Raw genomic sequence first — 24,848 nt, forward strand, 5'->3', positions numbered from 1 at the left:
GCGGGCCCAGTTCTTGAGGCGCTAGCCGGCTGTGTCCCCTGCTGCCTGGCAGAAGAATAAAACCATCTCTCTTCCTCCAAAATCCCTGTCTCCGTATTTCTGTTTGGCCTCGGTGCACAGGGAAGCCGAGATTTCGACAACAGTCTGTGGCCAGTTCCCACACTAATTCACCTCTATGCCCACAGCCCTGGCCCAAGCCCGATCTTGTGCCTGGTTCCTCCATCAGGCCCTGACAAAACTCCCTGCCCGCACGGTGCACCTCACATCCCACCCCAACGTGGTCTTTCTGAAGCATAAACGAGACTGTGACTCTCTCCCATCTGTAATCCCCCAAATGTTTCCCCACTTTCGCTAGGGTATCTGCTGGGAGAGACATCTGCCAAGGCCCTGAGAGTCCCCGGCATCCCCACGAGGCTGCTGGCTCCTGGGTTCCCTGACAATGAGCACCTCAGCAGGCCAGGCGACACGGCAGGAAACCCCAGAACCGCTCACCTCAGGAGGGGACTGGCACGGCCACTGCCTGATCAGAGAGAGCAGAGAAGGGCTCCCCAGCTGGGACACAGACTCTGCACGAGTGGCCTCTCCCTGAGCCACTACATCACCTCGTGTGACTTGAGGGAAGGAAGGACCGAGGCACACTTGGTTCCTAAGGAGGATGGGATAGGCTCAGTCACGTCCCCCCAAATTCACATGCTGAATCCCTAACCCCCAGGACCCCAGGATGTGGCTGTATTTGGAGATAGGATTTTTAAAAAGGCGATCAAGATAAAAAAAGAGGTCACTAGGGAGGATCCTAATCCAATAGGATTGGTGTCCTACAAGAAGAGATTAGGACACAGATAGGCAAAGGGGGAGACCACGTGAGGACCTGGGGAGAAGATGGCTGTCTAAGCACCAAGTAGAGAGGCCTCAGGAGAAGCCAGCCTGCACACACCTTGATCTCAGACAGCAACCAGGACTGGGAGATAGGTCTGTTATTCAAGCTGCCCAGTCTGTGGTATTTGTTACGGCGGTCCTGAGCAGACTCACACGCAGGGTAACTCAGGGCTCAGACTGGATAGAGCCCACTCTCCATCCCCCTGTACGGCAGTTACAGGATCCTCAGAAACTGAGGAGGGGGTCCCTAAGGAGAGGCACAAGATAGAAGATGCTAGGCATTAACATGACTGCATTCACGTTAAACGTGCCTGAAGTCCATTCACACGAGATGATCTTGTCCTGTATGTACATCGGCACCTTCAGTCTGAACTGAGATCTTTGGCTTCACCACCTCCACTGAGAGCATTAGCTTCACCTGCTGTGGACCGTCTCCTATAGGATTTCCAGAACCACAAAGCATCGAAGCTTCACAGGACCCAGAGTCTGTGCACTACCGTCCAGGTGACCCTCACAGCAGAGCCGCGCAGCTGCCCACCAGATCCCATTTTCCTTTTTCCTGTTCACAGCTACCCTGCACCTCCCAGCCTTCCCACCCCTTACAGCTGGGGCACAGTGTCTCGTGTTACCAAGGGGGAGAGGTGGAGGTGGTGAGGGCCTTGGCCAGACTGCATCCTAGGACGGAGGGCATGATGCCCACCCGGTCACCCCACCCTGCTGGTTGGAGCCCTCACCTGGAAGCAGGGAGGAGAAACAAGGTGGACAGAGCCTGGGCCCTGCCACCCACCTGCCCTGGACTCTCACATGAAAGGGACAGAGACATCCTGAGCTTCAGCCCATTTTGGGGGGGACACTTTGTTCCAGTAACAAACCTTTGCCCTAAAAGCCAAGGTGCTTTACAAACCCCTCCCCAGCTGTCACAGAAAGTCAGACTTAACTTCATCACACTTTTCTCAAACCCCAGCTCATGCTGAGACCACCACTCAGCCTTAGAGTCAGCATTGGGCCCCCAGAAACCCTAAATCAGTGGCTGGACACCACAATTGTGAGGGGTCAAGTAGGAAGCCCATCCCTAAAGGTGCGGGTTGCACACGGCCTCCCGAGGTTCTTACACCTGTACATGTTGGGGGTATTTCAATCCTGACTGAGGACATTTAATGTCACCATTCATGTTGCTAATTAAGAACCCACTAGTTAGATGAAAACCCTATCAAGATACTTGCTACACTGATGAAAAATTCTGAAGTTGGTCAGAGGCGGGGCATTTTCTCACATGCTGCCAGCAGCCCCCCACAAGGAGCATCCTCATTGGAAAGCTGGTTGGACCGTGCGGAGGCGTCTCTTTGTGAACGTTAGCTGACCTCCAAGCCAGTTGCTCCTGAACTTCATCCACCCTTCCCAGGAAAGCCGCCTGAATATGTGCAAGGACCTTACAGGCTGGAGGAAAGGGCTTGCAGCCACCCCAGCGACAGCACACATGCTACGTGGGCTCCTGCACGTCACACAGGATGGTCCTGGCCCCGGCTGCTCTTCTGGAAGCTTTCCATTCCCCTACCCGAGTTACCCCTCCTGTCCTGGCCCCCACTGCCTTTTTCTTGCTTCCTCACCTCTGCCCGGGGACAACTTCCAGCAGAGGCCCTCTCAGACCGGGCCACCCTCAAGGCCGTGGCCCCTCACTCCCTCCCACCAGCCCAGCCCCGAGACTGCTGACAGGGCAGAGAATATGGTGTCAGGCACAGCTGCAGGGGCTCTTGCTGCCTGGAGGGGTGTTTATATTGACCTCAGCCCAGGCACACCTGGGGAGGGCTGGCCGGCCAGGTCAGGCTGCCCAGGTCAGCCAATCCTCGCCCCTCAGGGGCTCATAATTGCAGAAAACAGGCCTTGTTGTGCCGGCCAGGCCCAAGGAACAGGTGTGGGGTCCTGAGGGTCAGGATTGACATGGGGCTACAACTCTAGCTGATTTTCTAATCATTTTAACTGGCTCATGAGTAGGAAACAACTTCAAGAAGACCCTCTCCACACGAGAGGAACCCAGGAGTCAGGGAGAGGAGGGGCGGTGAGTGGAGACAGAGGCCTGGTGCCCCGGCTGCAGTGGAAGCCCCCGGAAGACCAGGCGGAGGGAGGCCGCACAGAGTGAAGCCCAGGGTCACAGACCTGTCGGAGCTGCTGTTTGTTAGTTCAGGTCCTGCTCTGAGGTGCTCAGGGTCAGCTCTGACCAACAGGTGGGCTGGGGTGCTCTGCAATGAGGGCTACATGCACGGTTCCTGTGTGCCCAGCCCTGCCGGGTGCCTGCCCAGGTGAGCTCCATATCCTGGGAGGGGCCTGACCACGAGAGCCCCGGGGGCTGCTGGGTGCCTGCCCAGGTGAGCTCCATACCCTGGGAGGGGCCTGACCACGAGAGCCCCGGGGGCTGCTGGGTGCCTGCCCAGGTGAGCTCCATACCCTGGGAGGGGCCTGACCACGAGAGCCCCGGGGGCTGCTGGGTGCCTGCCCAGGTGAGCTCCATATCCTGGGAGGGGCCTGACCACGAGAGCCCCGGGGGCTGCTGGGTGCCTGCCCAGGTGAGCTCCATATCCTGGGAGGGGTCTGCCCACAAGAGCCCCGGGGGCTGGGAGGAGCATGTGAATGAGCGTCCTCTCTATGCAGCCAGCACAGAGTTGCTTAGCGACTTCCCTGTGGGCGGTGCTGGGGTGAGATGAGAACCAGGAGCTACTGCGGGCCCCCTGAACCCCCATCTAGGCCCAGCCACAGTGACGAGGTCAGCAGGCGGTTGCTGGCTGCTGTGCTGCGTGAGGGAGGCCCCATCAGTACCTCTTGTTTCTTCTACCTGACACCACGGAGGCCTCCCCAGGACAGAGCGGACAGCCTGCACAGGATGAGTGGGAGCTCCTGGTGACCCTGCAGGGGACATGAGAGGGACGGACCAGGCAGGAGGGGAGTGGGCACCCAGGCAGAGCCGTGGGGCTTGGGGCCCAAGGGGGCATTTCTGGGTCTCAGACCCATTTCTGGGTCTCATTTCTGGGATGAGCAGGTGGTGAGTATCACCCAGGAAAGCTGCTCTGGTGACGTGAGGCTGAACACGCTTCAGGGTGATATAAGCTTCCCGGGTGACCCCAAAAACAGCATTGTGAGATGAATCCCATGAAAGGAAGGTTTTGTAACAGGAATCTTGCTGAAGGGAAGGTTTGCAAAGTGAATCCGCCTAAGAGGAGGCCCTGTGAGCCAGTCCCCTCAGAGGGGGGACATGGAACCTGCTGGGAGCAATCATCCACCCTGGGCGGGCGATGGGCACAGACCCCACTTCCTGCTCCCACATCTGTGCTTCTGCGTAGGTTACTTGGCTTCTTGGAGTCTCAACTTCCCAGTCTGTTCATCGGGTGACAGTAGCATGGATTGACTAGTAATTTGCTCACAACAGGGTAGAAAGGGGTCCCATGGAAATTCCACAGAACACCATCAGTATGGGAATCGCAGGCCCTGTTTCCCGCAGGTCTGTCTTCAGGATCAGGAGAGCAAATCTGAGCAGACTTGCAGCAGAGCCCAGGGATGGGCTCAGTTTGGTGGGTCCTCCTGTTTCCTGAACCTCAGAGAAGGGAGGCTCCAGTGGGTAGTGGCATGTTTACCCCACACCTGGGAGCATCTGGACCTCAAGTCCCAGCAGCCGCTGAGCCCTATCAGCCCAGTATCTGGGCCCCAGGAGGCAGGCGGGAAGCCTGGAGGGCTCAGGCAGGAAGCACTGGTGTGGTCATCACCCGTGCGGAAGCTTCCGAGCCAGTGTCCAGTGGGAGCTCTTGCCCTGCCCATGAGTTTCAAATCCACAGCACAGATCAGCTTCTAGCGGCTCAGTTTGTTCTCTAGACACAAAGCAAAGTCCTCAGACCCAGTATGTCCATGGCCCGTGAAAAGACACGTCTGGTCTGGCACCAGGAGCTGCCTCTGGGTCCCTCCTGATTGGACGCCCAGCAGCCAGTGTCACCATGTCATGACCGTCAGGTGGTGTCGGGCGTGGGGGGACGAGAGCACACGGTCCAGGCCCACAGGGGACCATGCTGTCCACGGAACCAGTGTTGCGGCTATAGGTGTGCCCTCCACCACCCCACGGGCAGAGACCACCGTCCCCTTACACATTGTTACCAAATTAAGTCATATGAACCCTACTCAGGCCCTAGCCTGGCTGAGGATCACTGCCTCGACAGGGAACGTTTCCTTTTTCCGTTCTGGTTCAAACAGGCGAATAACGAAACCAAAGCTGAGACCAACAGAGCACAGGCTTTATTCAGTGGCCAAAGAATGGAGAAGAGGGAACTAAGTTCACAAGTAAACTTCTCGCCCACCTGGAGAGAGTGATTTAATTTTAAAGAGTAAAGACACAATCAGCTCAGTAACTGGCCACGGGGGCTTGAGGGGCCAAGGCTAACCTGAGCTGGAGGAACGTGGATGCCTGCCTGGATGCTCGGAGGCCAAGGGCTGTTCTGAGACCTGCTTGGACACCCATGCAGATGGAACAAAGGATCCATCCAGTCCCAAGAGGGCCCCACCAGCCCTCAAGAACGCAACACCAGACTTCCCTGGTGGCGCAGTGGTTAAAAATCCACCTGCCAATGCAGGGGACACGGGTTTGAGCCCTGGTCCGGGAAGATCCCACATGCCGCAGAGCAACTAAGCCCGTGCACCACAACTACTGAGCCTGCGCTCTACAACCCGCGAGCCACAACTGCCGAAACCCACGCGCCTAGAGCCTGTGCTCTGCAACAAGAGAAGCCACTGCAATGAGAAGCCCCCACTCGCCGCAACTAGAGAAAGCCTCCGTGCAGCAATGAAGACCCAACACAGCCAAAAATAAATAAATAAATTAATTAAAAAAAAAAAAAAAAAGGCAGCACCTGGGGGCTGGCAGCCTGATGCACCCGAGTCTTACATAACGTCTACTTAGTATCTTGCATGTCAGGGCCATGCTGGACCTGGGGCTGCCCAGACAGAGTGGGGCCTGCATCACCCTTCCCAGGAGGGAAGGTGCAGGGAAACCCTGCGTGACCTCTGAGGCCCTAAGAACCCTTGACTAAGGCTGAGCTCAATTTGAAACAGTGGGTGACCAGAGCAGACATTTCATTCATCTATCAATCAGAACCCAGCACTGGAGGAGCAGAAAACAATGGCCTCGCTCAACCTTGACGCTAACCCTGACATGGACCCTAACCCTAAACTCTGATCCTGACCCTAAGCCCTGACCTAACCTTAGCCTAACCCGTACCCTAAACCTGTACCTTACCCTAACCCATGCTCTACCCGTATCCTACCTGTACCCCAATTCTCACCCACACCCTGACACAGAACCCTAACACCCTGAGACCAAAACCATAAACCTTAACCAATGAGCGAAACCATAACCATAACCAAACCATAAAATATATTCATTAACCATACCCACAAATAACTCATTAACCATAAAACTTAAACCATCACAGCAACCATAAACCATACACAGCCCCAACCCTCACACCAGCCCCAGCCCTAATGCTAACCCTCCAAACCACTTACACCAAGCCAAAATCCAATCAGATTATACAAATACATCTTAAAAAAGAAAACTGGGGAATTCTCTGGTGGCCCAGTGGTTAGGACTCTGTGCTTTCACTGCCAAGGGCTCGGGTTCGATCCCTGACTGGGGAACTAAGATCCCACAAGCCATGGGATGTGGCCAAAATAAGTAAATAAATAAAATGAAATAAAACCACTATTTTAAAAAAGATTTTAAAAATAAAGAAAAGAAAACTACCCCAGTATAACTTATAAATATGAATGTAAAAATCTATCACAAAATAATAGCAACACGAAGCCACCAGAACTTTAGATGGATGATGCCATAAGCAAGTATCTCTACACCAGAAATTTCAGGTTGCTCAACATAGTAAAAGTAAGCAACGTATTAAACCACAAAAATGCTGTGAAGTAAAAACACATAATCGTATCAATTAATGCAACAAATCTACAATGAAAATCCAGTGTTATTTCATGATAAACACTCAAGAAAGCAGGAATAAAAGGAAATTTGTTCAGTACGGAAAAGAGTAGTACAAAAAGCCACAGCGAACATCATGCTCAACGTTAAAGACTGAAAGGTTTACTCCTGAAATCAGGAACGAGGCCAGGAAGCTGCCCTTCATCCCCGTCACTCAACAGCGTACTGGAAGTTCTACCCAGAATCTTGAGGAAAGAAAGAAAAGGCATCCGTGGGTGAACGGAAAAATTAAAACTGTGTCTCTTCACAGAACATAGGTCACATCATCTTACATATAAAACTACCTATAATCAGCAAAGAAATTATTTGAGCTAATCAACTAATTAAGCAAAGTTATAGAACAAAATATCAATTCATGAAAATCTACCTTATATGCATACGCTAGCAAAAAATCTGAAAAAGAATTTATGAAAACAATTCCATTTTTAATAATGTCAACATCAATATTTAGGAGTATATTTAATCAAGGTACAAGACTTGTTTTTATGTATGTAAAGTTGTATGTTTGAAATTACTGGAAAGTCAATTACTTTTCAAAACATCATGTATGTCAATAGCATGCCAGAAAAGCAGAGAAAACATCAAACTTCCATGTAGAAGCCAAGCCTTACCCAGATCCAGTTCACCCAAAGTCCACATGTCATTTAGAGGCACTGTGGGAAGGTTATATTAGGAGCCGCTGTCCTCCGTGTTGTGGACGACCTGGATACGGTAGAAACAGTGGGGTTTTTGAATTCCAATTTTCCACTTCATTCCACAAAAAAACCATTAGAACTAATAAATTCAGTAAAGTTGCAAAATCAATACACAGAAATCAGTTGCATTTCTAAACACTAATAATGAACCATCAGAAAGAGAAAGAAAGCAACCCTATTTACAATTGCATCAAAAAGAACAAAATACCTGGGAATAAAGTCAACCAAGGAGGTGAAAGACCTGCACACTGAAAACTTTAAGACATTGATGAAGACACTGAAAAACACACCAATAAATGGAAAGATATCCTGTTCTCATGGAATGGAACAATTAATATTGTTAAAATATCCATTCTACCCAAAGCAATGGACACAGTGAATGCAATCCCTCCCAAAATTCCATGGTATTTTCCCCCCAAATAGAGCAAATCCTCCTAATATCTGTGTGGAACCACAAAGGACCCCAAATAGCAAAGAAACCCTGAAAAAACAGAACGGGCTGGAGGCATCTCCCTCCCTGACGTCACACTACATTACGAAGCTACAGTCACCAAAACAGTGCGGAACTGGCTCAAAACGGGCACAGGGACCAGAGGAACAGGACAGAGAGCCCAGAACTCAACCCACACGGACGGGGTCGCTTAATTTATGACACAGGGACCAAGGACACACCAAGGAGCACGACACTCCCCACGATAAATGGTGCTGGGAAAACTGGACACCCCATAACTCATGCTGGCTACCCTGCACACAAACCGGACCAAAAACCCAGCTTTCCACGCCAAGCCCTTCCTCGCTCACACGAAGACGGACCCCCTCAACGGTCAGTCGCCCACAGGAAGCTTCCCCCCACTTTTCCTCACCGTCTCTTCACCTTTTCCTCAGGCATCACCTGGGTCCTCAGGAAACCTAGTTCCCTAGTCAGCGTGGACGCAGCCCCACTTTGCCCTGAAGCCGAAACCCCGGCGAGTCCTAAGGAGACGGAGACCGAGCTCCTCTCAGCAGAGACGCCGAGCCGGGCGTCCTACCCGAAGGCCCCCACCCCCGCGCCTGAGGAGGCTCAACTCCTCTCAGCTGCGCTCCGAATCGAGTTCGCAGGGAACGAGCATGCGCTGTGGGTCAGCGAGGCGAACTCGGCGCCACCCTGTGGTCAGTGCAGGAAGTGCAGGCCGCGCCTCCCTCACAGGTCACTGGAGACAGCGCCCCCGACTGACAGGACTGCTGAATCCATTAAACTGGAAATTCAAATTAAAATGGAGTCTCTATCCCAAAAGTTTTCTAAAATTAGTTAAGGAACAATTAATTGGAAACCATTTGGAATGAAGTGAATGTAGATGCAAACTTTACAACTTATACCAAATTCACTCAAAGTTATTCAGAGGCAAATTTTATTTTATTTTATAATTTATTTTTGGCTGCATTGGGTCTTCGTTGCTGCATGTGGGCTTTCTCTAGTTGCGTCGAGCGGGGCTACTCTTCGTTGCGGTGCACGGGCTTCTCACTGCGGTGGCTTCTCTTGTTGGGGAGCATGGGCTCTAGGCGCGCAGGCTTCAGTAGTTGTGCCGCACAGGCTTAGTTGTTCTGTGGCATGTGGGATCTTCCCGGACCAGGGCTCGAGCCCGTGTCCCTGCATTGGCAGGCGGACTCTTAACCACTGCGCCACCAGGGAAGTCCCCACAGGCAAATTTTAAATACAAAACTATTCAAAATTATAGAAGAAAATTGACATGAGCTTGGGTTTGCCCATGTAAATCATGAGCTTTGGAGTTTTAACACACAACACAAAAAGGCAATCTAAAAATGAAAACAAGGAATAACATGAACTTAATAAAATTAAAGATTTGTACTCTGTGAATGACCTTACTCGGAAAATCAAAAGACAAGTCACAAGACAGGAGAAAAATATTTGCAAACACATATCTAATAGAGGTTTTGTCTCAAAACATACAAATAATTCTAACACAAACAATCCAATTAAAATAGGGAAAGATCTGAATGGACACCTGGCCAAAGAAGATACACAGACAGTACACAAAACTATGCCCAGGACTAGGGGGCAGAAAAACAATGGTCCAGCTCAACTCCCTGAGCCACTTGTGACTGTGGACTAGTCCTGTCCTTCATGGAGGTCTCAGAGACATGGAGAGAGAGGAAGGGGAAGAGGGCCAGTTATGCTTAAACCTAACTCTAACCCTGACCATTCCAGCCACTTTCATTTGACATGGTCTAAGAAGTCCTAGTCATAGTCATTAGATTTTAAAAAATAAAAATAAAAGGAATCTCATGGCAGAAGAAAAAGTAAACTGTCACTGTTTGTAGATGACATGGTACTCTATACAGAAAATCTTGAAGATGACACCCAAAACCAAATAGAACTCATCAGAAAACACAGTTAAGTTGCAGCATACAAAATTAATCTACAGAAATCGGTTGCATTTCTATACACTCACAACAAAATGTCAGAATGAGAAATTAAGAAAACAACCCCATGGACAATGACATTAACAAAGATAAAATACCTAGGAATACATCTAACTGAGGAGGTGAAAGACCTGTACTCAGAAAACTGGAAGACACTGATGAAAGAAATTGAAGACGACACAAACAAATGGAAAGACATACCATGCTCATGGATTAGAAGAATTCGTATTGTTAAAAGGATTCCACACCCCAAGGCAATTTAGAGATTCAATGCCATTTCTGTCAAAATACCAACGGAATTTTTCGGAGAACTAGAACCAAGAATTCTGAACTGTGTATAGAAACACAAAAGAACCTGAATTGTCAATACAGTCTTAAGAAAGAAGCACAAACCTGGACATATCACGCTCCCTGATCTCAAACTATACTACAAATCTAGAATCATCAAGACAATATGGTATTGGAACAAAAGAAATACACATATGCCCATGGGACACAATTGACAGCCCAGAAAAAAACCCATGCTTACATGGTCAATTCATCTATGACAAAGGAGGTGACAATATACAATGGGGAAAATATAACCTCTTCGATAAATGGTGTTGAGAAAACTGGACAGCTACATGCACAAGAATCAAACTGGAATCCTTTCTTATACCATCTAAAAACATAACCTAAAAATGAATCAAACACTTCAATATAAGACCTGAAGCCATAAATCTCCTAGAAGAAAACATAGGCAGTACACTGACATAAGTTTTAGCAATATTTGTTGGATCTGTCTCCTCAAGCAAGGGAAATAAAAGCAAAATGAACCAATGGGACTGCATCCAACTGAAAAGCTTTTCAACTGCAAAAAAAACTATCCACAAAACAAAAAGGCAGCCTACTGAATGTGAGGAATATTTGCAAGCAATATAGCTGGAAGTGGTTCATACACAAAGTAGACCAAGAACTCACTCACACAACTCAACCTCCAGAAAAACAAAAATCCACATAAAAAATTGGCAGAAGACTGAACATGTTTCCAAAGAATATATACACATGAAAACATGGTCAGCATCACTCATCATCAGGGAAATGCACATCCAAACCACAATGAGATTATCACCTCACACCTGAAAGAATGGCTATCATCCAAAAGATAACAAATAAAAAGTATTGCCGAGGATGTGGAGAAAAGGGAATCCTCATTCCCTTTTGCTGGGAATACTCATTGGTACAGCCACTATGGAAAACAGTATGGAGGTTCCTCAAGAAATTAAATATAGACATACCATATGATGCAGGAATTACACTTGGGGGTATCTTTCTGAAGGAAACCAAAAAATGAATTCAAAAAGATATATGCACCCTTATGTTCATGGCAGCTTTATTGGCAATAGTCAAGACATGGAAGCCAGCACAGTATGCATTGATAGAAAAATGGATAAAGAAAAGTTCATATATATAGTTTCTCTCCCTCTCTCTCTCTCTCCATATATATATATATGAAAACTACACACACACACACACACACACACACACACTGGAATATGACTCAGCCATAGAAAAGAACAAAATCTTACGACAACATGAATGGACCTAGAGGACATTATGCTAAGTGAAATATGGCAAAGAGAATTACCTTATGATGTCACTTATATATAGACTCTACAAAACAAAACAAATGAAAACAAAACAAAACAAAACAAATGAACAAACACAACAAAACAGAAAGGGATTCATAGATCCCAAGAACATGCTGGTGGTTGGCAAATGGGAGGGGGGGTGGAGGGATGAGTGCAATAGGTGAGAAAGATTGAGAGGTTCCAAATTCCTGTTATAAAACAAATGTCATGGGGTGTAATGTACAGCATAGGGACTAGAGTCCATAATACTGTAATAACATTGTATGGTGACAAATACTAACTAGACTTATCTTGGTGATTATTTTGTAGTGTATAAAAATGTCAAGTCACTATGTTGTATACCAGAAAACTAATATGTAATATTGCCCGTCAAGTATACATCAATTTTAAAAAATACTATCTTAAAAAAAAAGAGTGTTGGGGAATTCCCTCGCAGTCCAGTGGTTAGGACTCCATGCTTTCACTGCTGAGGGTGCGGGTTCGATCCCTGGTTGGAGAATTAAGATCCTGCAAGACTCACAGAGCGGCCAAAATTTTTTTTAAAAATTGAAAATTAAAAAACAAAAGTGTAGTGAGATCAAGAGCAGATGCAGAAGAAGCTTTGAAAAGATGCGGGTTGAAAGGCCAACTGTCCGCTGAAGTTTGACTTTCAAGTGGCCCAGACAGATTGAGGATTTGAAGAGAAACAGCCATGTGATGCTAATGGAATGTTATTTGTTTCTTTGCTTAAATAAGGTTTATCATTTTTTTAAAGAAGTTTTGAGTTCACAGCAAAATCGGGCAGAGTACAGAGAGGTGCCACGTGCCCCCTGCTCTGCTGTTACTGCTCTCCCCATCTACCCCCTCCCCACCTACGCAGGTGCTCAGAGTTTCCCTCTCTCCAACTATCCTATCAACATTCTGTGTGTTGGTCACTATCGATGAATCTACATGGACGCATCATGATCACCAGAGTCCAGAGTTTACACTAGGTTTCACTCCTGGTGTTGCACAGTCTATGCGTTTTGACAAATGTATCTCGCCATGAATGTATCACACTGAATAGCTTCACTGCCTTAAAAATCCTCTGTGCTTGACCTGTTTATCATGCCCCACCCCTCAACCCTGCCACAAACCCTTGGCAACCCACCCTTTCTTTGGTTTGCCTTTTCCTGAATGTCATATGTGGTTGGTACCCTAAGCTATGCCACCTTTCCAGATTGGCTTCTATCTATCTATCTATCTATTTATTATTTATTTATGGCTGTGTTGGGTCTTTGTTTCTGTGCGAGGGCTTTCTCTAGTTGCGGCAAGTGGGGGCCACTCTTCATCGCGGTGCGCGGGCCTCTCACTATCGCGGCCTCTCTTGTTGCGGAGCACAGGCTCCAGACGCGTAGGCTCAGCAATTGTGGCTCACGGGCCTAGTCGCTCCGCAGCACGTGGGATCTTCCCAGACCACGGCTCGAACCCGTGTCCCCTGCATTGGCAGGCAGATTCTCAACCACGGCGCCACCAGGGAAGCCCCAGATTGGCTTCTTTTAGTGAGTGATATGCACTTAAGGTGCCCCTCCTGTCTCCCCATGGCTCCATATCTCTCTCATATCTTTTCAGTGCTGAAGAACATTCTGTTGCATGGTTGGAGACCAGTCTGTGTGTCCATTCACCTCTTGAAGGACGTCTTGGTTGCTTCCAAGTTTTGGCTGTTATGAATAAAGCTGCCATAAAATGTCCCATACAGGTTTCTGTAGAGATATAAGCATTCGACTCATTTAGGTCCATCAATACCAAGGAATTCAAGGGCTGTATCGTAGTGTACAAACGTGTTTCATTTTCAAACACACAGCCCATGTTCACAGAGCTTCTGAAGATGGTAGCTGAGAGCATGTCAGCATGCTGAGGAATCAAGCCAAGGAAGGAGGTAGAATTCAAAGATGCTGGCAAGGAAGATGTGGCTGAGACAAAACCAGACCGCCACCCTCTTAGAGCTGAAGGCTGGTCCTGAGAATTAAATGGACATGAAACAGACTCACAGGAGGGAACCATACACATTTATTTCCCACAAGTTTTACCTGACCCAGGGCGCTCTCCTAAGGAAATGAAGAAAGACCCAGAGAAGTGGCAAAACCTAAATTCTTTTCTGTTGGGTTGAACAAAGAGAGGCGATTGTGGAAAAGGAACTGCACTAAGTGGGGAGGCTAAGGAGGATGAGAATTAGGTTGAACAAGGTCTGTTTGTACAGAATTCTCTCATTCTCCACTCTCTGCCCTTGACGATCACAATGTCACTCTCCTTCCAGGAGAGGGAAGATGTCTTCCTGGGGGGGGTGGGGCATGACATGTTATCTGCTGCTTCCAGGAAAAAGAAGGGGAAGGCTCAGCATGCCCTTCTGCACCTGGTGTATTGCGGGGTGGGGGGGGGGAATGTTGTTTTTGCTTTGTTTTTTGAAGTGTCTGTAGCTCAAGACAATATTCTGGTTTCCTTTACATCTAAGTCCTTTACCTGGCATCTGGCTTCTGACAGGAGGAGGGACACATGTTTCTGACATGACGGGCTGGGCAGGCAGAGGAGGATAAGATGGGTGCGGGCCCATGCCTGTTCTCTTCTCATGTGTTGGGAAGATGATTCTCCTCTTGCCAGATGGGATCTAATTTGTCCATGAACAATCTAGCAAGATATCAGCTAAAAAGAGGAAGAGCAAAGGTCAGAAGAACATGGAGAAGATGGACGATAGATGCTGGGGTCTCCTGAGCAATGATTTCATCAGAGGCACATGCACATCCCTGGTCTCTGGACCACCGTGTTTAAGGCCGATTTGGTGTGTAGGTCATTTTCAATGTATGGTGGTACCATCAGGACACTTTGGGGTACTGTCTCCGGCTCACCTGAGTGGTGCCGTCGTGCCCACATAAGACGGGGCTCGCCCAGGGATGGCATGGTGCCAGAGAAAGGGAGACAGCAGTATGTCACTGAGCTTAAGGTATTTCTAAGAGAGCGACTCTCTGAAGCGGCTGAGGTAGGAGAGCAGCCGGATATCTGTCTCCTTGTTTGTTGGGGATGGGGGTGGGGATGGGGGTGGGGATGGGGATGGGGGTGGGGGTGGGGGTGGGGGTGGGGATGGGGGTGGGGGTGGGGGTGGGGGTGGGGGTGGGGGTGGGGGCTTTGTTTATTTCCTGGACGAGGTGGAAGAACTCTTAAAGTGAAGGTGTTTCTACAAGGGGTCTGTCAGGATGAGAGGGTGCAGGTCAGTCCATATGCCAAGAAATCCAGAGAATCTATAATGGCTCAGACTCAGGCCTTTTCTCAGAAATAGGCAGAGAGAGGAGTTGGCTTTGGTCATCACAAAGCTAACTGGCGCCTCAGTAGTCACGACAGAAGGTTCCCAGGATGAATTGATTTGCAGGGGCCAGCACGCCTGCAGCCCTCTGCCCTCAGGTCTCAGCCCCCAGGTGGGGTACCTTTCACAGGAGAGATTTATTTCTTCCTAAAAAGAGGTAGAAAGTGTCTCTCTTGCACGGCTCTTAAGTAACATTAATTCAAAATAATCAATATGTCACTAAGGCATATTTAGAGGGAAATGCCCTCAAATGCCCCCACTCCCCTGATTACAGGGGAGACTTCAGGGTCCTCTTAGGTGGGAAGCACGAGGACCAACCATCTGCACCCAGGATCCCATCTGTAAGACCACATAGATGTGAAATCAACATAAATGTAAATAAATCTGCTTGTGTGTGAGAGACAGAGACAGAGATAGAGACAGATAGACCCTGAGAGAGATGCACCAAACCATTCAAGACGGTCACCTCTGGGGGTGGGATTGGCAAACCTCTTTTCTTTAGGTAATATTTCAATTTTTTATAACATGTGTGTATTACTTTAATAATTCTAAAAAGATTACAATCATATGTCAAGTGTGATCCATTCATCACTCATCTATGGAGTAATTAAAGTACAATATTTCATTTTTATTTTTAAAAGATTTATTACAAGGACAATAAACATTTATAACAGTAAAGTAATGAATTCTAAAGGAATTAAGAATCAAGTAAAGAACAAAAGTTTTTGGTGACTCAGTACCAGGCCAGCTAGGTGGCAGCACATGGCAGGGTCGGGGCAAGTTTCTCCAGGAGGCTGTGTGTGTTCTCAATCAGCCTCCAATAGAGGTGAGGAAAAAGGTGTACAAGAATTGTACACTGGGGCTTCCCTGGTGGTGCAGTGGTTGAGAATCCGCCTGCCAATGCAGGGGACACGGGTTCGAGCCCTGGTCTGAGAAGAGCCCACATGCCGCGGAGCAACTGGGCCCGTGAGCCACAACTACTGAGCCTGCGCGTCTGGAGCCTGTGCTCCGCAACAAGAGAGACCGCGATAGTGAGAGGCCCACGCACCGTGATGAAGAGTGGTCCCCGCTCGCCGCAACTAGAGAAAGCCCTCGCACAGAAACGAAGATCCAACACAGCCAAAAATAAATAAATTAATTAATTAATTAATTAAAAAAAAAAAAAGAAAAAAGAATTGTACACTGAAAACATGCAGATTAGAAAAGACAGTCTAGGGGCTTCCCTGGTGGCACAGTGGTTGAGAATCTGCCTGCCAATGCAGGGGACACGGGTTCGAGCCCTGGTCTGGGAGGATCCCACATGCCACGGAGCAAGTAGGCCCGTGAGCCACAATTGCTGAGCCTGCGCGTCTGGAGCCTGTGCTCCACAACAAGAGAGGCCGCGATAATGAGAGGCCCGCGCACCGCGATGAAGAGTGGCCCCCACTTGCCACAACTAGAGAAAGCCCTCGCACAGAAACGAAGACCCAACACAGCCATAAATTAATTAATTAATTAAAACTTTAAAAAAAAAAAAAAGAAAAGACAGTCTAGTTATTTTTTTAAATTAATTAATTTATTTATTTATTTACGGCTGCGTTGGGTCTTCGTTGCTGCACGCAGGCTTTCTCTAGTTGCGGAAAGCGGGGGCTACTCTTCGTTGCCTACTCTTCGTTGCCGTGCGCGGGCTTCTCATTGTGGTGGCTTCCCTTGTTGCGGAGCACGGGCTCTAGGTGCAAGGGCTTCAGTAGTTGCAGCATGCAGGCTCAGTAGTTGTGACTCACGGGCTTAGCTGCCCCGTGGCATGTGGGATCTTCCCGGACCAGGGATCGAACCCGCGTTCCATGCATTGGCAGGTGGATTCTTAACCACTGCGCCACAAGGGAAGTCCCGTCTTGGGTGTTCTGGATGACCTGGATGTGGTAGAATCAGTGGGATTTCTAATTCCAGTTTTCCGCATCAACCCACCAAAAATCTATTAGAACTACTAAATGAATTCCGTAAAGCTGCAGGATACAAAATCAGTAGACAAAAATTAGCTGTGTTCCTATACACTAATAATGAACCATCAGAAAGAGAAATTAAGAAAACAACCCCATTTACAGTAACATCAGAAGAACAAAATACCTAGGAATAAACTTACCCAAAGATGTGAAAGACCTGCACACTGAAAATGTTATGACATTGATGAAGAAATTGAAGACGTAAATAAATGGAAAGATACCCTGTGCTCATGGATAGAAAGAATTAGTAGTGCTAAAATGTTCATTCTACCCAAATATACACATTCAATGCAATTCCTACAAAAATGCCAAAGGCATTTTTCACAGAAACTGAACGAACAGTCCTGACATTTGTATGGAACCACAAAGGACCCCAAACAGCCAAGGGGATCCTGAGAAAGGAGAACAGCAGCTGGAGGAAACTCACTCCCTGACTTCAAACCATATTACGAAGCTACAGTAACCAAACAGTGTAGAAATGACACAAAAAGAGACAAAGGGGCCATAAGAATAGAATAGAGAGCCCAAGAATAAGCCCACACACATGTGGTCAGTTAATTTATGCCAAAGCTGCCAAGGACATACACCAGGGAAAGGACAGTCCCCTCAATAAACTGCCTGGAAAATGGAACATCACAAGCCAGAGGAGGACACTGGACACTGCACCACACACAAAACTCACTAAAACCCACAATTTTCCACATCAAGCCACTCCTCTGCTGGGTCCTCTGAAAACAGACACCCACCCCCAGGCAGTCAGCCACGCAGTCAGCACAGCAACCTTCTCCCCACTTTTTCCTCCCCTTTTTCTCCCATGGAGGCACCTCCCAGCCGGTCCTGAGGAAACTGAGCTTGTCTCAATGTGGATGCAGCCCTGCACTGTCCCGAAGCCAAATCCTTGGAGGTTCCTGAGGAGGCCACGCTCCTGTCAGCTGTGCACAGGGCCAGGCCTGTGGGCAGAAAAGGCAGGTGCGCACTGGTAAGAGGGGCGGGCTTGTCGCCCTGTGCTGGCAAAGTGGGAAATGCAGGCTGCACCCACTCCCAGTTCAGAGGAGACCAAGTTCCCTGCTGGCCGTCCTGCTGAATCCACTAATGTTTGGAAATTCAAACATATGGCAGCAAATATACCATGACTTCTTGAAAAATAGGTATAGAACAATCAGAAACCATATGCAATGAAATGAATGTAGACACAGACTTTGCAACTTACAACAAAAGTCATTCCAAAGTGTCCACAGACAAATTTAAAATATAAAACTATAAGAACTATAAAAGAAAATATAGAAGAAAATCTACATGACCATGGGTTTGGTCACATAGATCATGAGCTTTGACTTTTAACACACAACACAAAAAGCCAATGCACAAAAGGAAAAAAGTTAATAACATGTTCTTTGTAAATTTATTTTTTTTATTGAAGTATAGTTGATTTACAATATTGTGTTAATTTCTGCTGTACAGCAAAGTGACTCAGTTATTATACATACATATATACATTCTTTTCCATTATGGTTTATCCCAGTAACGTGTTCTTTATAAAATTAAGAATTTCTATTTGGTGAAATGCCTTTTTCAGAAAACTGAAAACCAAGCAACAAACTGGGAGAAAAATATTTGCAAAACACATATCTGATAAAGAATTTGTACTCAAATTATACAAAGGACTATAAAACAAACAACTGCATTAAAAATGGGTAAAGATCTGAATAGATGTCTGGCCAAAGAAGATAAACAGATAGTAAGTGGACAAAAACGTGATCAACATCATATACCATCAGGGAATCACAAAGTAAAACAAGACACCGATATGGACCTATTAGAACTGCTAACCTCCCCCCACAATGAAGACCCCGATCACTGGAGGGTGGGGAACAACAGCAGCTCTCCTTCATCACTGATGGAACGTGTAGACGGCCTCGAGATACAGTTTGAGAGGATTTTCCAAAGCCAAACAAGTCTCACACCTTGAGATCCATCAATCACACCTTCAATATTTACACAACTGCTTTGTAAAACTCTATCCAAACAAAAACAAGGATGCTATTGTGCACGGAAACTCTACTCATAATGTCTAAACCTAAATGGAATCAGGATGTCTTCAGCAGATGAATGCATAAGCAAATTGGGGTATATCCATGTGAAGGGGAGCAGAATGTGAAACGCCAAAATATGGAATTTCTAGAGACCCCAAAGAGCTAAAACAATTTTTCAAAAGATATTCAAAGTTGGAGGCTCACACTGCCCAATTTCAAATGTTAGCACACAGCAACGGTAAATAAAATACCCCCCTCTCCTGAAGTGTGGGTGCCACACAGTGACTTCATCCTAAAGAAGACACACAGTACAGACTTAGGGAAAAAGTAACTTCACAGTGGGGAAAATCTGACAAACACTACCTGGGCCAGAAGGGCAAAGCTAACATGAACAGTGATAAGTTGCCTTGATGTATGTTCCCATGATATAAAGTCATAAGAAAGCACTTTACCCCTGTGATGTGCTTCCTCAAAACCCATGACCCCATTTTAATCACAGGAAAAACACCAAGTAAATCTCAATGCGGGACAATCTATGAAATACCTGACTAGTCCACACAACACTGCTGAGGTCATAGAGTGAAGGATAGTGTGAGAAAATGTCAAAGCCAAAAACATACTAAAGTGACATTATGACTCAATGCCATGTGATACCCTGGATGGGATCCTAGGACAGAAAATGGGAGAATGAAGGAAACCCAAATAAAATATGGATTTTAGTTAACAATAAGGTACCCATATTTGTTCGTTAATTGTGACAATTCTGTTGAAAACTAGAGAAAGAGGAAAAATTAAAACTCAAATAAGAGAAACCTATTGCATCAAACTGGAAATCCACAGGAAATTGGTGATTTCCTAGCAAAAACACACAATAACAAAATGCATGCTAAAATAAGGAAAATACAAACAGACCAACTCACCTCCCAGGGACTTCCTTCCCCTGCTGGTTGTCCTCTCGTTATTCTGGGGATTCTCACTCCTGGACAGGAAAGGAAAAGGAACAGAGATGTTCAGCAGCCCGTGTAAGGTCTGACCCCCACCCAGTGTCTGCATCTCCCCCAGCCATGCCCAGCTGAATAAGGACACACTGCCAGAGGGATTCCCAGGGATCACTGATTCTGTGTCACCTAGGAGTTTTGCTTGTTTGTTTCTGGAGTATAGTTGCTTTACAACGTTGTGTTAGTTTCTGCTGTACAGAAAAGTGAATCAGCCTTACATATACATATATCCCCTCCCTCCTGGATGTCCTTCCCATCCAGGTCACCACAGAACACCAAGTAGAGTTCCCTGTGCTATACAGTAGGTTCTCACTAGTTATCTATTTTATACATAAACCTAGAACATCATAGTTTTAATTCACAGAAACTTCAACGGCTATTTAGGGAGGCCTATGTGTCTAGGAGTCAAGGGTGGCCTCTGGCTAGTGGCTAGCAGGAAGCCAGGGCCTCAGTCCTACTGCTGCAAGGAAATGAATTCTGTCAATAACCTGAGTGAGAGTGGAACTGGATCCTTCCCCAGTCGAGACTCCAGATGCGAACACAGCCCTAGCCAATACCTCGAATGTAACCCTGCAGAGGACCCACCAAGCTATGCCCAGGCTCCCCACCCACAGATGCTGAGATCATAAATCATAAAACTTAGTTTTAAGTTACTAAGTTTGTGGTATTTGTTATGAAGAGATATAAATCTAATACAGACTGTATTTATTTGCTAGGGCTGCCATAATAAAGTACCACAGATTGGGTGATTTAAGCAACAGAAATTTACTTTCTGACAGTTCCAAAGGCCAGAAGTCCAAGATCAAGGTGTTGGCAGTGTTTGTTTCTCCTCAGGCCTTTCTCCTTGACTCCTATATGGCCACCTTCTCACCATGTGTGCACATGGTCTTCCCTCTGTGCCTGTGTGTCCCAATCTCTTTTCTAAGGACACCAGTCACATTGGATTAGAGCCCACCCAAATGACCTCATTTTAACTTAATTATATTTTTAAAAGCACTGTCTCCAAATAAAATCACATTATGACCTACTGAGGGTTAGGCCTTCAATATATGAATTTTGGGGAGCACCCAATTCAGCCCATAACAAGAACCACTGGAAGGGAGAAGATGTTTTTTGTTTTTCTGAGATGTTAGCAAAGTGTGGAGATTCAAAGCTCAGGCTCAGAGTCAGACCGATAGCTCTGAATCTTGGCTCTGTGGCTGTTTAGCTGTGTTACTTTGGATATGCTACTTTACAGTCTGACATCATTTCTTTGTCTGCAATAAAAAATAATAAGATTACCTACTTCAAAGGGTTGTTGTGTTAACCAAATAAAATAATCCATTTAAAGGGCTTGATCTAGTGCCTGGCAGGTGATAAACTAGATAAACCTCAGCTGTCATTAAATGGTTATTATTAACATTCATGGTTAGTGTGTACTGGTGAGAAGGTGGTAGAAGCTTAGACTGTCGTCGTCAGAGCTTGGGAAAACTGACTCGTTATAGACTTATCACATTTAAGGCTCGGAGACACACCTTGGAGTCTGCCTTGGGCCTGGTCTCCTTAAAGGAGAGCCTTAGAAGAGAGGTCGGGTGCATAAGCCTTAACAAGGGAAGGCTCTGGGGAGGAGGATGTGAAGAAAGCAGGAGAAAGCAGCAGGGATGTGGTCTTAGCTGAAGACTACCTTCAACTTCATTCCAGAGGAGCTCGGAGCACGAATAGCACGAGTCAACACTCTTGGAGGCAAAGGAGCTGGGCCTTTATACTGCAACCCCAGTCAGTCATGAGCTCCAGGTGTTTGGGGAGTGATAACTTCCAGGGCGCAGCAGTTCCCATCAGCCAAGGACAATTAACTATTCAGAGAAGGGGGTGGCTGTGAGCTGTTGGCCCCCAGCACACCCAGAAGCCGGAGATGGAGGCACCGGGCAGTAAAGGGGTCTGGATGCGGCCCCAAGAAAGTCCCGGGGTCCAATCCCGCACAGGGACACCCAGACCCAGGGAGTCAGCTTGCCTTCTGGAGGTCACTTAGCGAGGTAACGGCAGCCCAACTCGAAGCCATGGTCGGAGACGGCGTCCTCTGCACAGACCTGCCCAAGACACACGAGGGCTCTCAGGGCGATGGCACCTGACTCAGCAGGCTGCTGAGGAGCAAACGCGGCAAAATGCGTGACCGCTCCTAGCAGGAGGCACGGCACACAGCATAGACTCCACAAACCCGAGACAGCCGGAGCAGTTCAGACCTTAACAAGGGGCTGGCGGTGCCTTGCGGGCAGACGCCCCGGAAGTACACGAGGGGCCCGTGCGCTCTGGCCCGCCCCGCCCCGGAAGCGCCCGGACCGTGGCGCGTATTTCCGGCGCGACGGCAGACGCGGGGGCGCCGGGCACCTGTCTGGGTCTCCCGTTCGCGCTTGCTCGGAGGCGGCTCCCTGGAGGCGGAAGCTGCTGTCTTTGGGCGAGACGTGACTTGGGGTCCGGGAGTCCGGATCCCGGCCCGGCGGGTGGGCACGATGCGGCTGGGCTCCGGGACCTTCGCCTCCTGCTGCGTAGTGATCGAGGTGCTCGGGGTCGCGCTCTTCCTCCGGGGATTCTTCCCGGTTCCCGTTTGTTCCTTTTCCGGGACGGAGCGCCCAACAGAGTCCCCAGCGCCCGAACCCTCGGCTGGTATGGACCGCTCCCCGGGCGTCTCTGTTCCCCGAGCCCCACTTTTCCCGGAGGACCCTCCTTATGAGTCTCGCCTCTTGGACTTCTTCCCGCGGCTCCCCGGTGGTCTCTTCCATTCTGGTCCCCAACCCCTAGGGTCCCCTTCTTACCGTTCCAGCCTCCTTTTATGTATCCTACAAGTTTGTGGTAAGCACCACTACCAGCCCTACTAAGATTCTCCTCCCTGGTTACCGCAAAGTAAGGTCTCCCTAACCGTAAAGAGTAAGCCTCTCCCCAGCTCTACTCATCCAGTGACACCCCAACCCCCTTCCCTGAGCGGATGTTTGGGTCACTCCCTGTTCCAGGCACCCTTTTTGCTCAGGAAGACACAACAGATAAGATTGCTGCCGACCTCTCGTGTTTTCTTCTATGGCATTCCTCCAAGACCCCGTTTTTTCCAGTAGTTAAGACCTCCCTGCCTAGGCCCCTTCCTAGCCCTCACCTACCCAACAGTATATCTTAGGTAAAGGAACTCACGTTTTGGATCAAATCCACACAATACCAGCTGCTAACCATGGAAAGACAGTTTGTAAATGCTCGCCCATCCCCTACCTGCAACACTGTGTTTTAGGTCAATCTCCCTAATGTCCCATTCCAGGATACTCATGAAGGGACTCCCCTGTGCCAGTACTCCCCATCATGCTAAGGGTAATTCACTACATAATATTAGGGCTCCCTGAGCTTACTTGTTGCCCACCCCCTGACCCTAGCGTTGTTTCCCAAGAACAGGCCTTTTTCTTTGGCTCAGGATATGTAGGTGTGACAGAGTATGTGCTGGAGAAGTAAGCAGAAACTAGATTATAAGGTGCTTGAATGCTAAATAAAGGTTAAAATTCAATTTCCTTTTTCTTTTTCAAACACTTAGGAGCCATTTCCAACTGGACCAAGCTCCCACCACCTCTCTTCAGTAAAGTTGTTATTATGCTGATAGACGCCTTGAGAGATGATTTTGTGTTTGGGTCAAAGGGTGTGAAATTTATGCCCTACACAACTTACCTTGTGGAAAAAGGATCATCTCACAGTTTTGTGGCTGAAGCAAAGCCACCTACAGTTACTATGCCTCGAATCAAGGTAAACAGTTTGACTTAATATATTATAGATCATGTTTTGGCTCTTTCAGAGGTTTAGAGGGGTTCTCTGTAGTCTGTTACTTGGAGTCCCAATTTTAACTAAGTGGAAATTAGTTTGGCGCTGTCAACCTGGCTGGGGCAATAGAATGCTGAAAAAGCCTCCCAGATAGGATGGAACTAAGACCCATGATTTATGCCCTCTGTAAAGGTAGCCAAAAGCTCATGCTTCATGGGAAGCATAACAGATTTAGAGCCAGATCATCTAGGCCAATCTAATCCAAGAGATACCATGCTCCTTGCTAACCTGCTATCTTCTTTAATCATCAGTGGGTCAGTTAGAATTCTGGGAGGAGCCTCTAGGGTTATCTAGTTCAATCACTTGACTTTATGGATGAAGAAGCAAATTCAGATAAGTTAAATGACTTGTACAAAATTTTAGTATACACAGTGACCAAACCAACATGATCTGGCCTCACAGATACCTGTTTTTACTCTATAAACCGCCTTCAGGTGTTCAGCTTAGTGGGAGTGCCTTTGAAGTACATATGCTTTACTTAAGAACTATGGGGAAAGAAAAGAGTAAAGCTTTATTGATTTGCTCAAAAACAAGTTTTTTTTTTAAAAATAACATCTCTGCCTTCATGGAACTTTCAGTCTCTAATGAGAGACATAGCCATTAAACAAATGAACATACAAGTAAATGTGCAGTTACAAAGTGTGATTAATGCATAATGAAAAAGAACAGAGCGTGATGTTCAGTGCTGGTTGGGGGCTCAGTTTAGATTGGGGTGGTTCAGAAAAGCCTGTCTGAGGAAATTGCGTTCAAGCTTAGACCCGAAGGTTGAGTGAAGAGGTGGGATCAGAAAAGGACAGAGGAGCTTAAAAGTTTGTGAATATACTGCAGGCCGGTACGGTGTAGAAGTCTCTGGCTGAACCTTACATCTGTGGATGATCGTGTGACACTTTATTATTTGGTGAGAAGGTGTCACTTGTTGATTTAAAGCTTGGGGGCAGCACTGGTAGTTACTCAACAAATGTTTACTGGATGAGTAAAGCAGTCTGGGATTAAAGGGGTTCATGCCGCATCTTTTACTGATTTTTTTTTCTTGAGTTTCCCATTCTCTCTGCCAC

General features: G+C 47.5%; 1 protein-coding gene and 1 long non-coding RNA gene across 3 annotated transcripts in view; one reads left to right on the top strand and one right to left on the bottom strand.

Annotated features, from left to right (window-relative positions):
* LOC133092503 (uncharacterized) overlaps window positions 1-21,931 on the bottom strand; it is a 63,613-nt gene extending 41,682 nt beyond the window's left edge. For both annotated transcript variants that reach the window (XR_009701061.1, XR_009701060.1), the window contains exons 1-3: window positions 21,632-21,931; window positions 19,891-19,949; window positions 7,507-7,597 (exon numbers count right to left, since the gene is read on the bottom strand). This is a non-coding gene — a long non-coding RNA (uncharacterized LOC133092503). The remainder of the gene's footprint in view (window positions 1-7,506; window positions 7,598-19,890; window positions 19,950-21,631) is intronic.
* A 382-nt stretch (window positions 21,932-22,313) lies between these two features.
* PIGG (phosphatidylinositol glycan anchor biosynthesis class G (EMM blood group)) overlaps window positions 22,314-24,848 on the top strand; it is a 42,976-nt gene continuing 40,441 nt past the window's right edge. The window contains exons 1-2 of the mRNA XM_061191049.1: window positions 22,314-22,608; window positions 23,513-23,718. Of these exons, the coding sequence (XP_061047032.1) occupies window positions 22,455-22,608; window positions 23,513-23,718 (360 nt within the window). The 5' untranslated portion in view covers window positions 22,314-22,454. The remainder of the gene's footprint in view (window positions 22,609-23,512; window positions 23,719-24,848) is intronic.

The sequence above is a fragment of the Eubalaena glacialis genome, chromosome 5 (assembly GCF_028564815.1).
Source record: "Eubalaena glacialis isolate mEubGla1 chromosome 5, mEubGla1.1.hap2.+ XY, whole genome shotgun sequence".
In the NCBI taxonomy this organism is placed as follows: Eukaryota; Metazoa; Chordata; class Mammalia; order Artiodactyla; family Balaenidae; genus Eubalaena; species Eubalaena glacialis.